The following is a 12,787-nucleotide window of genomic DNA, read 5'->3' as shown; positions in this document are numbered from 1 at the left end:
CACGTTAGCTTTATTTACATTTCGTATTGAAATTAAATTTTAGTAGCAGTTAAAATGCTAAAAAAAAAGGGCACGTGAACTTATGTATGAGCCAATAAGAAATAATTATTTTATATCATTAAATGTAAGTCAGTCATCTGTGTAAAACTGGGTTCTTTCAGTACCTTAATGACCAAGAAGATATCGGCGGAAGGGTACGTGATGGAGAAAATTGCTGAACGGGCCATTGTGGAAATGGCTGTGTGAGGAGTGTGGGACTTAAGCAGCCCTTTCATCTGATCCGAGTTCAGGTCGAAGTAGAAGTTTTCAGAGATCTGTTGGAGGGAAGATCGAGATAAGCGGGAAACAGCGGGGGGCAGGGAAGGAAAGATGATAATGGAAATGCACATCGAGGGACTTTAATTCAGTTTTGTCTCAGTGATCTAAACCGCAAGAGCACTTAGACCTTTTCGAGACTTGGGAAATTCAATTAGCTAAGCACGAGCTCAGCATTACGTAAGTGGTTTTACCGAGTTAAAGTCATCTACTCGAGGAAAAAACCTGACCTTTTTCTTTTCTTTGATGTCATACAGGGCAAGCGTTCCAAATATCGGCTCGATTTCTATTTCAAACCTGAAAAACATACAAAGGATATTTGCAAAACGCAGATCAGAAGAATGAATCAGAGCGTGAAGATATAAATGTCAGCTGCTATGTTCCAAATGTTACTCACTTCAAAGACAGGCACTTGACCATGATCCTCTGGCCACAGTGTTCCTTGGGCACTTCAATGGCAGAGCATCTCTCCACTGCTTCATCCTGCCACACAGACAACAAAGACACACGCACACACCAGCATAACATTTACACAGATGTCATGGCAACGCAGGAGCCGAGAAAGCGACAGTGTGTACACAGATATATGAAAGAAGGATGGAGTGAGAAAAGGAGAACACAGAGGAAAGAAAAGCAAACAGCTCTCTCACAGTGGCTGGGTTTGCAGATGTTGTGGACATTCCCTTTCTGGGAACATCCAATAATGTTACTCTGAGCTGAACAAATTACAAACATTTCTAACCGAATGCTGGAAGTTGGAATCTAGCTTAGTGGCTGTTAATCCATTTTCTTTAGATTTTCTCTTGATGACATTTGGCTTTCTGTAGATTGCACTCTTCAGTCTGTTAAGCTTAGATGTAGAAATCAATCCTAGGCACATTAGTAAACGAACGCATCACCGTTTGAGTGCACGAACGCCAGTAAGTGAACACATCACCGTCCATTTAGCTGTGATGTTCAGTGCTGATTCTGACTGTGTTCAGATCAGTAGTCTAAGCTGTCACATTCAGTTCAGTACAAAACTATGCAAGCACTTCACATAAGGTTTATCATTTGCAGCATCAGAGTTTAATTGTTTCTGTGGCTTTCTAAGTCATTTAATGAAGAAAAAACATAGTGTGAACCATAGCTTTATATGATTGAGTCACACATTTTTTACTTTAACATGCTTGTTCCACAACAGCAAATACAGGACAGTTCACCACGAACCTCATCAGGGGGAGGGTAAAGGCCCAGCAGGTCACTGTGGCGCCCTTGCAGGCGTGCCTCAGTATTGCGGCGGTCCATATCCTCTGCAGCTGTACGTTCCAGCACAGACGGCAGGAGAGCATCTGGGGAAGAGTTCTTCAGGTCAAAGATACTGGAGGCCCAGCTCCCCCGAGGAGTCTCATCCAGGCTGACTGACCGCCGCTTTGCGTCATCCTGTAGCACACAAGCGTTAGGCGGAGAGGTGAGATCATGTGTTTTTTTTTCTTCCAGGCAAAAATGTCACCTTTAAGTGCTCACTGCAGATGTTTTAGACAGAGTAAAGAGAATAATATGACACAGATCCCATTACCTTATTACCATTTAATAGGATTCATAAGGAAACTGCATAATGGATAGGAGACGAGGTATATCCATTTATGCATTACTTATTCTCCATATGATGAACTCAGCTGAGCAGAAGACAACTCATACTGCCTTTCCCATCACAATGAGACACAGGCTTAATTGGCTGTCTATTCTCTCCATCTCTTTGTTCAGGTATCACATATGATAAAGCTTACAAGCTGGTAACACTATGTGCATTAGATCAATGAAATTTGTTAAATGAACCTAAAATGACTGAATGGTCGCTCAGTGTGTCAGATAACGAGTTCTTTGAAAATCACCAACAGCTACCTGGTCGTCCTGGCGCTCAGCAGCAGCAGCCTCGTCCAGTTCAAAGGTCTGTTTGACCAGCCCTCGCTGCCTCTCCCTCTGCCGCTCAGAGTTGTGAGGGGTGAATGTGGTGCTGTAGCGTTGATATCTGCATGAAAAAAGAAAGCAGTTGCCCCAGTTATAATGTAACTGTCAATCACGTGGACAGGGAAAAGTGGTGCATATTATTAAACAGATGAAACACGTACTGTCGGATAACTCAACTGGTATCACAACTGACACCACTTACTTTCTCTGAATGACGAGCCAGTCGTCTGTGTAGACTGCCAAGGCGTCTCTCACTCTGGGATCCAGTGAACTACATTGGAAAACGCATTAATAATTGAGCAAAGCATGCTTTTAATAAGTGTGTTCATTCAGTGTCACAGAGAGAAAGGCTTTGTTCCTGTCTGTAGTGATGCTTGTCCTCCATTACAGTACATTAATCCCTCTGTGTGTGTGTGTGTGTGTGTGTGTGTGTGTGTGTGTGTGTGTGTGTGTGTGTGTGTGTGTATGTGTGTGTGTGTGTGTGTGTGTGTGTGTGTGGTAGTGTAAAGACCATATAGGGATGTGCATTTTACAACATGAGGGTTGTGCTGGCTATCAGCAGCTGGACTCACTCCTCCTCCTCAGGCAGTGGGGGCTCCAGTGTAATGCACTCTTTGTCCTGGTGGAGGAGCTCCAGGTCATCCTGGGGGAACTCCACTAGCTGTCTGAGGGGGCCAGGCTCCACCCCAGGAGCGTGATTGCTCACATACTCCTCAAAGTCCACTGGCTCAACCACCTCTGTCAGGGGCAGCTGTCAATCAACATTAGACTATTATGTACCAATAACTATGACACAGCCTTAATGACAGCTCCTAATCTGATCAGAAGGATTTACAAGGTGCAGTAGAGAGAGGAGACAGGATGCCATTAGGACAGACCGATACAGGTTATTTGACATTTATATACGCAGGATACAAAACAACACGATTCATATCGTATTTCTATGGCATGCTCAGCTGATAACATCATGCTTTCAGTTTTCAGTTCTCAATTTTCTCTTCAACACTCTTACCTTCCTTTGTTTATGTTACAGCCAAACGACAAGCTGACACAGCCTCTGCTGCTACTTAATGTATGTAAAACCACAAAGCTTTCATGCAAATTATAGTTTAATACATCGTCTCAGCAACATTCACCTAAAATCCATTTTTGTCTCATTTGCTCTTTTGAAGCTACCTCAAGACAGCATTGAGTCTCTGTTTCACAACCTATGTTTGGTTTCTGGCTGACAGCAGAGTCTGAAAAACGTCCGCTGGACTAATTAAAAACTCCACCAGCACCTTGTAATTGTAACATGCAACACTTGTAACAGTTTCCAGAGAACAGCATTTTACATAACTACCCCTTATTTTGTTCTGGGTGAGCATCCATGCAGAAATTGTGCCTGGCAGGTGTATCATGTTTCAAAAACACCTCCCTTCACGGCAACAGTCAACAAACTAAAAAACACTCATCATGTATTCGGCTCACTTGCATTGCATCTTAAACCTAATTCACCAAGTTACACCCATCGACTTCTGACCCCGCTAATTGGAGCTTTAAGCCTGCTGGCTTGAAAGTCTGGCAGGTTAAACACATGGTGACTCACAGGGTGGTGTGCGCCTCCTCGTTTCTTGGTCAGCTGGGGAGAGCCATAGTCTCTGGACACTTGTTTTCTGACCTCCGCAGCTACCGTCCTGAGCGAGAAAAGGATGGAAAAGATCTGTCAGCAAGTCAAACTGATTACACATTTAAACAAATGAGAACTAGCTGTAAAAATCCTGTTAATGGTCAAGATTTGTGGTGTTCCGGATATATGGGTGTAGGCATACAGATCACATTATGTTTGCATATTCGACTAGGAAACCCCAGAATTAAAACTCTCACCAAAGAAACTATGCCTATTTAAATGATCTTACATCACTTGAGAAATCTGCATAAACAAAATCCCTTTTAAATGCTCATTTACATTTTTCAGATTTTGTGTTAAAACTCTACGAAGGAAGTCCACGGCTCAACCTCTAACTTTCTGAGACATGTTGTTTGTGATCTGCAAAGGCCCCTTCCCATCACAGCTTTCAGCTTCTGGTACTGGTAGCGATGCTGAAGGCCAGCAGCTGTTGTGAATAGTGACCAAAGCGTGATCTAACAGAGAGGTGGCGAGCTGGCTCCGGGGAGCAGGCACAGAGCCAGAGCTCTGCCCCTGGCCTTTAACGGCAACTGGGAGGCTTAAAAAGAGACAAAGCAAGAAAAAAAAACGACAACGAAACAATCCTCACAGAGACAGCGAGCAGCTGCTGCTTGAGAACCACAAAATGTCTGTTACTCTCATATAAACAGCTGCAAAGGCTTCAACATTTCCAAAACCATGTTCCTCATGATTACATAGCTGAGGTTCATGCGTTCATTCCATCAATACACATGTCAGGCAATCGAACCTATGACCTCTACTCCCATCTCCAAGATGCAGCCAAACTTTTTAACTTCCTGCTGATGACATAGCCTTCTTTGAAATCAGCCTCTTTTGCATGCTTAAATCCTACGAGCGCTAAATCCTCAAAAGACGTGGAAAGACTTTCTGCAGCTCTGGACACCTGAATTTAAAACAGGAAAAAGGAAAGCTATGGACTGTAAGGGCATTAACCAGAACACCCCTTCCCACCCTTTCCTGCATCCGGCACTAAACAATGGTCTGGGTCCCACTCAGGAGAGGACAGGCAGGACTTGGGGAATGCAGCGACTGCAGAGACTACTGGATCAACATAATATCTCTACAGGATATGCTCCTGACCACCAACATGCATATAAAGTGGGAAGCTGCAATGGTGCAATACACTCTTCAAAGTTGAGAATAACCATAGAGCAGATGTGATTTCAGGGAGGTGTTCACTGGGGTGAGAAAATATCCTCTTGCAGGATAAGAATCTGTCATCCTGTTTGTTTTCTCACAGCCTTCTGGAGAAGCTATCTGCTACTGCAACACTAAGATGCTTCTTGATGAAAGAGGCAAAAAAAAAAGAAAAGAAAGAAAGACATACTGTAGCAAACAGGGAGGCACTAAGTTGCAAATACTTCCACACTCAGTGATGTTAAAGCATGCTTTCCAAAGATTCAGCTGACAGATGTGACATGCCTTTACGATTTCTCCTCGAATCTGATCAATATTTACTTGGTTTAATAAGACATACTAGATTTCCAGTGCATGGAGTACTTTCCCTAATTATGAAGACGGCAAACCAGTTTTCAACATGTGGAAACAGGTTGCTACAGTAATGCTGCGAGGCGTTCACACGACACAAGAACAAAAAGCTTGACGAATGTCACTTGTACCTTTTTTTTATATGAGCACTTTCCTTGGTGTTAGATTTTAACACTTCTCAGCCATTAGATTAGCCCTCAGCTTCACAATGTTCCCCTTAAGTAGCTCAATCATTGTTGATGACAATGCTCGTGCGACGCTAATATAACGTAGTTATATTAAACAGGATATTAAACAGTTCAAAGTGCCAGAGTTCATTTATCAGAGCGCGAACTGCTTCAATACACATTTGCTTCATTCAGTTGAAGGTAAAGTTGTGTTTCTACTGACCGGTTTGCGGTCAGTGGTACCTTACAAATCCTAGCATACTGGCTATATGTGCCGTCTGTCCAGCAGGTCACTCTCACGCACTGCGAGCGGCACAACTGTAGCTGCTGAACAATAACTTCTGTTACTGTCTCACCGGTTGATTTTATGAGCAAACGCCCTCCTTTCGCTCGCTGTAGATGCCATTACTTGTCCCCATGTAAAGAAGCTCTTCGAAATCAAAGTGGAAGTACTCTCCTCCTCCTTTGCTTTGGCTCTGTCCCGTCTTGTGTGGGGATGCGGACTCTCAGACCGCTTCCTTGTCCACGCTGGGACTGGGCATGGATCCCTCCTTGTTCCTCCTAGCGGCTGGGAGCTGAAGCCATTGGTGTTAAGCCAACCATGATAAATGCAATACATCCGGTAGATTTTCAAAATAAAATCTTATTAGCTTTCATTATACATTCTCTATGAAGTCATACGCGGCGAGATAACACTCGTTTTGTACCCTGTGTCGTTTTGAGAGAGGTGCAGTCATTCCAAATGTACATATAGATATATTTCGATGAAACACGGCCGTGGAGTCATTCCTTTACTTCCGGTCTTCCTATTGTTCCCCACTAATTTGATCAGCTTTTACGACATCCACCATCTGTTCACGCAGAAATCTCACCTGACCGGTTTAAAGCGAACTGGTAATGGCGCGTATCCACCTCAGTTTAGGGTTTCACTGGTTTCATTTCTGTTTAATATTTAGGAAGCAGAGCAAACGAGTTTCAAGCCCGAAGTTACTCATGAAATGCCTTGTTTTTTAGAGATGATTTCTTTACTTTGACGGCACGACTTTGACATTCATAAAATCACGTGAAATGTCCTATTTGATTGGAGCAGGGCTTAATATTTCATGTTTCCGCCGTTACTTTCAGTTCACAAGGTCGGTCCTCTTGTTGAAGCCAAGTTAAATCTCGTTAGGGGAAAAAAGCCCAATAGCAGCATCTAGAGGACTACGTGCTCTCCATCAGCTCTCCACCAGACAACAGAACGTGTTGTACCGAGACTGCACCAGCAGGTGGGGCTGTTCACCATGATTGGAAAACGAAAGCAAGCTTCGCCTCATCAGTGATTGTTCAAGATTCAGTCCTCAAATCTAACCTCTACAAGGAGACGAGAAATAGCTCTAGCTTTGTTTGCTCTAGCTTGCTGCCTCACAGTGACTGAGCGTCAGTATAGGGAGACAATTGTTAAGAAAATATTTTACAGATCTACAACAAGCAGCCCTAAAAGGATGCTGGGATTTGGGTAAAATAAATACTAGATATTTGGCAGGCCCCTTCTCTGTCTGTTTGATTAAAAGGGGAATGACATTGTCAGTGACTCTTCCCACAAATGGAGGACTTGTCAGTTTATTGTAAAAGCAGGTCTCCCTCCTCCCTGCCAGCAATCACTCCATATCCTCACGTCTCCTACGAAGAATTAATATAGCAATGGTTGCTGCTGCAGCCTCTCCCCCCAACTGCTCTCTCCTTCCACCCCATGATCCTATTCAGCACCCTGGAGAGCTGCTGCAGGTACTTGGGCCGTCCTCTGTGAGATGGCTGATGAATGGCATGAATTGTATAGGAGAGATGTGAAAAATGGAGAGAGGGGAGACGGAGGTGAAATTAACCTTGCATGACAGAGGCTTGGCTGCACCCGAGCAAGGACAGACGTCTCGGGGATATATGTTTATGCATGGAGCAGCAGTCAGAGCAGCATAAGGGCTCGCAGGAGGCACGAGTCTAGCCCATACACACCGCTAATGAAAATAAATGCAGCTCACGCTCTCCATGCCTCCTCTATAGAGGCACGCTTCCATCACAATGCCAAAACTCATCTTTCTTCATCTGCTGCTATAAGATTCAACTAATTTCTAATTTATTATGCAGCAGTGGTTTCTACAATTGATTTGTTTATGCATACATCTCAAATATGTGTAATAAAACTAACCAGAGGTAATATATGTCTAAATATTTACCACAAACATTTCAGTAGGAATTCATTGTGGAGATATATCTTGTGTTTGTGTGACATTGCAGTGTCCTTGCATAGCAGGAAAACCCACCTACTATAAGTGGGCTGAATCCATGCCTGCTTTATCCTTCTGTCCACACCTTCCCTGCCTGCTTCCTTGCCTTTCTGTTCATCGAAGGCTTTCAATTCCTAGATCAGCACTATTGTTTGAGCGCCCAGCCCCCACGGCAGTGCAAGCCCCCCCCCCCCCCCCCCCACCACCATCATCACTGCTGTGTTACCAAAGAACAAAAGAGAGAGTGTCAGACACCACCCACTAGATCTCTTTCACACCAGAGCCCCCACCTCAGTTCCAGATGGGGTTGCCTTTTTTCAGGGTTTCTCTCAACCCCAAGAGTCCTCCAAAATGGAAGCAACCCCCCTCCCCCTGGAGCCCACTACTCAGCTGCCCGTCATCCACCTGCTCCGCCGCCACGCGCCTGTGGCCAGGGCACGTCCCCTCTCTATCCCACACCACCAGGGAGTCCTATTAAAATCATTAACCACTTTTTTTACTGGGGTCTGCTTCCAGGAAATTATTCCACCAGCAGTAAAAACTTTAACAACATTAACTCCTAACAAGGAAGGACAAATTTACAGTCTGTCATTTGGATAGAAGGAAGTACGATTACCAATTTAAGAAATACACAAGCTATAACAGTTAAGATAGATAAGTAGTGACAGTTTTCTGGAAAATTATCTGGCACAGTCAATTCTCAAAATGCAAAAAAAAAAAAAAGAGAGATTGTACGAGTCATTTTACATCCTCCTAGTTCAGCTGCTCTTAAAGCAGGACGGAGGAATTACACCAGACTGAATATTGCAATCAATAATGCTAATTTGAATCCTCATCCTGTGGTAGTGTCCTGTGCAACGGGCAGGCAGATGCTCATTTGTTTGTTTCTCTCAAAGTCTCAACATGTAGCATCTTCAAAAGAACCTCTTCTTCACCCTCCACCCTTGTCTTGACCTTTCCCCTCCAGGGACAGAGAGTGAGTTGCAGCAACAGCAAACATCTGCTACAAGACAGCTGTTAAGTCCCCTAATGTTGATCCTGCAGTCAGAATGGGGGTCTGGGGTTTGCTGAAGGTAATCATTGCTCAATCACTTAAAATCTGCTTAATTGCTACAAAACACACAAACCTACACCTCTTCATATTCACCCCTCCTCCAGTCACTGAACAGTATACTCAGCTAGTTAGACAGAAGGAAATTTTGTTGCATTTTTATGCTTATCTACTAAAAAACTGTGAAGAGTCAACTGAATGCATCTTGGACAGCGACACACAAGGCTTAGCCACCAGTATGTGTAGCCACACTTTCTCCTCTGCCTCCATTACATGCATGGCTGCATGCTACGCTTTCACTCACCAACAAAGATTTATGAAAATATTCCCTCCCAGCTCCACTCAGTACAGTGCACGGAGCACACTGCTATTAGTGTACCCCACGTTTGAATATATGTAGATGCATGCATATGTTTATGAGTTCTTTACAGCACTTGCTTCAGACCTTTTGCAGGTTCTGTGCTGCAGGAAACGATTAAACCCCCCATCACCATTACCACCACCCCCATCCCACCACCATCCTCTAGTCCCTAAGGGTTCAAGCACCCAAATCAATTGAAAGAAAGAGGAGTGCACTGTGGTCCTCCCCCTACATCTGTCAGGGAGGGAAAGCAGGAGGGGCTGCACTCATGGGCCGTACAGGGGAACAATATCAGTCCATCTGTCACAAACCGTTTCATCTCTGATGGGATGAAATATAGCTCACAAATACATCTACCTCTATATCATCGATGTGTATTAGCTTACTGGTGCCCAAGCCTCCACCAATTCCCAGAAGCATATGCGGTGGCTTTTTGTCTCATATTACCTTCCTCCCACCAGCTAGCACTCTCCAACCACCTTGCAAATTATGCTTTTAAGCCAAACAGCATGTTAAAAAAAATTATTCCACTTTACACAGCGAACCAGTTAATGAAAATGAAAGACTACCAAGTCGCGTAATTTGCATATAAAAAAGTTGCAGAATGAATGTGCAGAGAGCAAACCTGAAAGCTTAACGAAAGAGAAAGCACATATTGTATTTGGAGGAAACACTGGAAAAAAAAGTAAGATGCAATCTGCTAATAACCAGAGAGCTCTTTCATATTCAAATGGTGCTGCTGCTGTGTTCGGATGATGGGTGTGGCCGGTTGATTCTTCTTGCCTCCTGAGCTGTCGCGGCTTTGTGACGTCCAAGATCCCATTTGCTCTATCAAATTATGCTATCGGACTGGTCACTGTTCAGCGCCGAGGACAAAATGACAACTCCAACAATGGCCATCAAAGTCCACGGCGCTGCACACCGATCTCTGACAAAACAAGGTAGCTCAGTGATCCGGTAAGCTGTAAGAACAGCACAAAATGGCCTGGCTGTTTACTGGAGGGAGGGATGAAAAACAAAAACCCATATCCCCAAGAGCCATCATGAATCTCTCTCAGCAGCAGGTAAAGCTGCAATCTCAGTCATTCATATTTAATTCCACAAGAGTTTCCGGCCAGACTAATGTGCTATTGATTTCAAGTCTCCTATTACTGAAACAGGGGTGGGCCATGAGGGGGAGAGAGCTGGACTACAGGGAGTGAGAGCTAGAGATTGGAAGAGGAGAGGAGGAAGGATGAAGATGGTGGGGGAGAAGACGAAATGCAGTGGCCAAACCAGGGAGTTTTTCTTTGAGGGATTATCATATTCCACTTGAACAGCCCATGTTATCAATGTAATAATCTACTCTTTCACTGTCGAGTAAATATGGAACAAATTCTACATGAAAGCAAATTGAGTGCATTTCAGACTGAGGCAGGAAATGTGTTTTATGTTATTTATTTTTCATTAAAATTTCTGGGCATTTACACAGTTCACGAAGCTCAGCTTAACAGGAGCAGGCATACTCGCACCTCTTCTGCTCGTTTTATGTCTGTCACTTGTGTGTTTTTTTCATGTCAGACAGGAAAAAAAAAAGCAGCAGGAGAAGGAGCGAGAGAAAAACAAAGAGAATGTCTAAGAGCTTTGTGTATTTAAGGTCTCTCCCTAGATACCGACTCAGACAGGACAAAATGAAAGATTAATAACCACGGCTTTATATCTAAAAAGGTTTCGAGTATAACATGGTCTCCCTAAAGGAGGTTAGTCCTGCTTCAGCCAACCTAAAAGCCACATGAACACTCATACGCACACTGATGAACATACAAAGCTGGCCCAGATAATGGCTGTATTAATATACACCTGCTTATGTGTGATATTTTTCTTCAATCAAATAATAAAAATAAACGTTGCCTGAAAAGGTGAAAGAAATCTCAGACTGCGCTGAGCACATACAAACAAAAGACAGATAACTGTTCACTGAGAATTAAACAGGCACATGGAAAGCAGAATATAATCCATAAATAAAAAGATGACAAGAGCGTCTACTTCAGAGACTTCCTCCCACCAGCGTGTCTACTCTAATAATAGCCCAGAGACAACACATCCAGACAGACAGAGGGAGAGAAAGATATGGAGAGAAAGAGAGGAGAGAGACGGAGAGAAAGTGCAAGAGTGAACCCATGAGGGAGAGCACAAGAAAATTGCCAAATAATATATAAAGGGTTGGAATTAGGCCAGTTGCCATTATCAACAAATGTCCTTTTAAAAAGAGGCTAATTTAATTTTGGATCCTTTCCTGAAAGCAAGAACTGCTTCACTTCTGCTGCCACAAAACCTGGAATTGCCAAGAGGCAGGCCTAGTGGAGGGACCACTGAATTAACCAGACCTGAGGCAGAATCGTCCTTCCCATCCCCCTGATACACTGTCATAGTGTCACTCTCTCACCCCCCCCCCCCCCACCACCACCCCCCCCCACACACACACACACACACACAGCCACTACCTTACCGCAGGGCAATGGCAACAGGCATTCATTTTGACGTAATACTGTGAGAATAATAGAGATGAGATACAGGAAAGACTAGGCTCAGGAATTCAGACCTAAAGGGTTTTTGCAGTTTACAAGGTTAAGTATCATCACATATTTACTATTCAGACTTCAAATACATAATGCATTTCTTATTCAAATACCACCGGCATGTTCCTGCTGCTCTGGTACTGCTGTAAAGACAAAACTGTCCGATTAAATTAAAGATTCAGTGCAAAATGGATGCATTTGTCTGCTCATTCCTCTGTATCTTCTATGATAACTGCGTAGCTAACTGTGCATAGCGTGTTTCCTCTGTGGGCTGATGAACTTCAAAATCAGTGAACTCATTTTGAAAATGCTTAGAGTTCGTCCCTCTGGCAGCGAGGAGCATTCCATGATATGCCAAGAGAAAAGGAGCACTGCAACAAGACTCCTAATCACCACTAGTGGAGGAACCCTTAACAATAAGAAAATAATCAGTAGAATAACAAAAAGCCTTTTAAGCAAAACCAATGCTTGATCCTTTGATTCAGTAATGTACAACAGGCGCTTCAAATGCCCTCTTACCCACCGGGAGGATTCAGCTGCTGTGCTACTAACCAGGGCTCTAATGAGGGGCCACAATTAGGCCCATTTATTCACATTAAGTGTGAACTGTAAGTGGGGCTGCAGTCAGTTGGCGGACCTGGGTGCCTTTGTGATACAAGAGCCGCTTTTATTCCGCAAACAAAGACGGAAAAAACACAAGCACCTAATGACCGAATCTCGCTGTCTCTTCTTAGACGTTCACGTACAAAGGCAAACACACACACACACACGTATGCGCATGCACACACGGACACACACTCTTCCTCGCTCTCTAACAAACTGACTCAAAGGCTCCAACGCATCCAGGCTGAGTTGAGTCACTGCTTGACAGAACGGTGGGGGCGGGGTTAAGACAGACTGACAGTGGGGCCCCATCTCTATCCTCTTATTAACGCTTAACGAG

At 43.9% G+C, this 12,787-nt stretch overlaps 1 protein-coding gene across 4 annotated transcripts in view; it reads right to left on the bottom strand.

The window, feature by feature from the left end:
- The window catches only part of dock6 (dedicator of cytokinesis 6), a 36,221-nt gene that overhangs the window by 20,523 nt on the left and 2,911 nt on the right, over positions 1-12,787 (bottom strand). For 3 of the 4 annotated variants that reach the window (XM_070980957.1, XM_070980954.1, XM_070980955.1), the window contains exons 1-9: positions 5,967-6,131; positions 3,854-3,941; positions 2,838-3,016; positions 2,468-2,536; positions 2,200-2,326; positions 1,525-1,737; positions 713-798; positions 546-612; positions 165-314 (exon numbers count right to left, since the gene is read on the bottom strand). In XM_070980957.1, coding sequence (XP_070837058.1) covers positions 165-314; positions 546-612; positions 713-798; positions 1,525-1,737; positions 2,200-2,326; positions 2,468-2,536; positions 2,838-3,016; positions 3,854-3,941; positions 5,967-6,016 — 1,029 coding nt within the window. In that variant the 5' untranslated portion in view covers positions 6,017-6,131. Of the gene's footprint in view, positions 1-164; positions 315-545; positions 613-712; positions 799-1,524; positions 1,738-2,199; positions 2,327-2,467; positions 2,537-2,837; positions 3,017-3,853; positions 3,942-5,966; positions 6,132-12,787 lie in introns of those variants that run through there. The other variant, XM_070980956.1, reaches the window with a different exon arrangement.

The sequence above is a fragment of the Chaetodon trifascialis genome, chromosome 15, assembly GCF_039877785.1.
Source record: "Chaetodon trifascialis isolate fChaTrf1 chromosome 15, fChaTrf1.hap1, whole genome shotgun sequence".
Taxonomy (NCBI): domain Eukaryota; kingdom Metazoa; phylum Chordata; class Actinopteri; order Chaetodontiformes; family Chaetodontidae; genus Chaetodon; species Chaetodon trifascialis.
The sequence above is the reverse complement of the archived record's forward strand: the minus strand, read 5'-3'. Positions and strand labels throughout refer to the sequence as shown.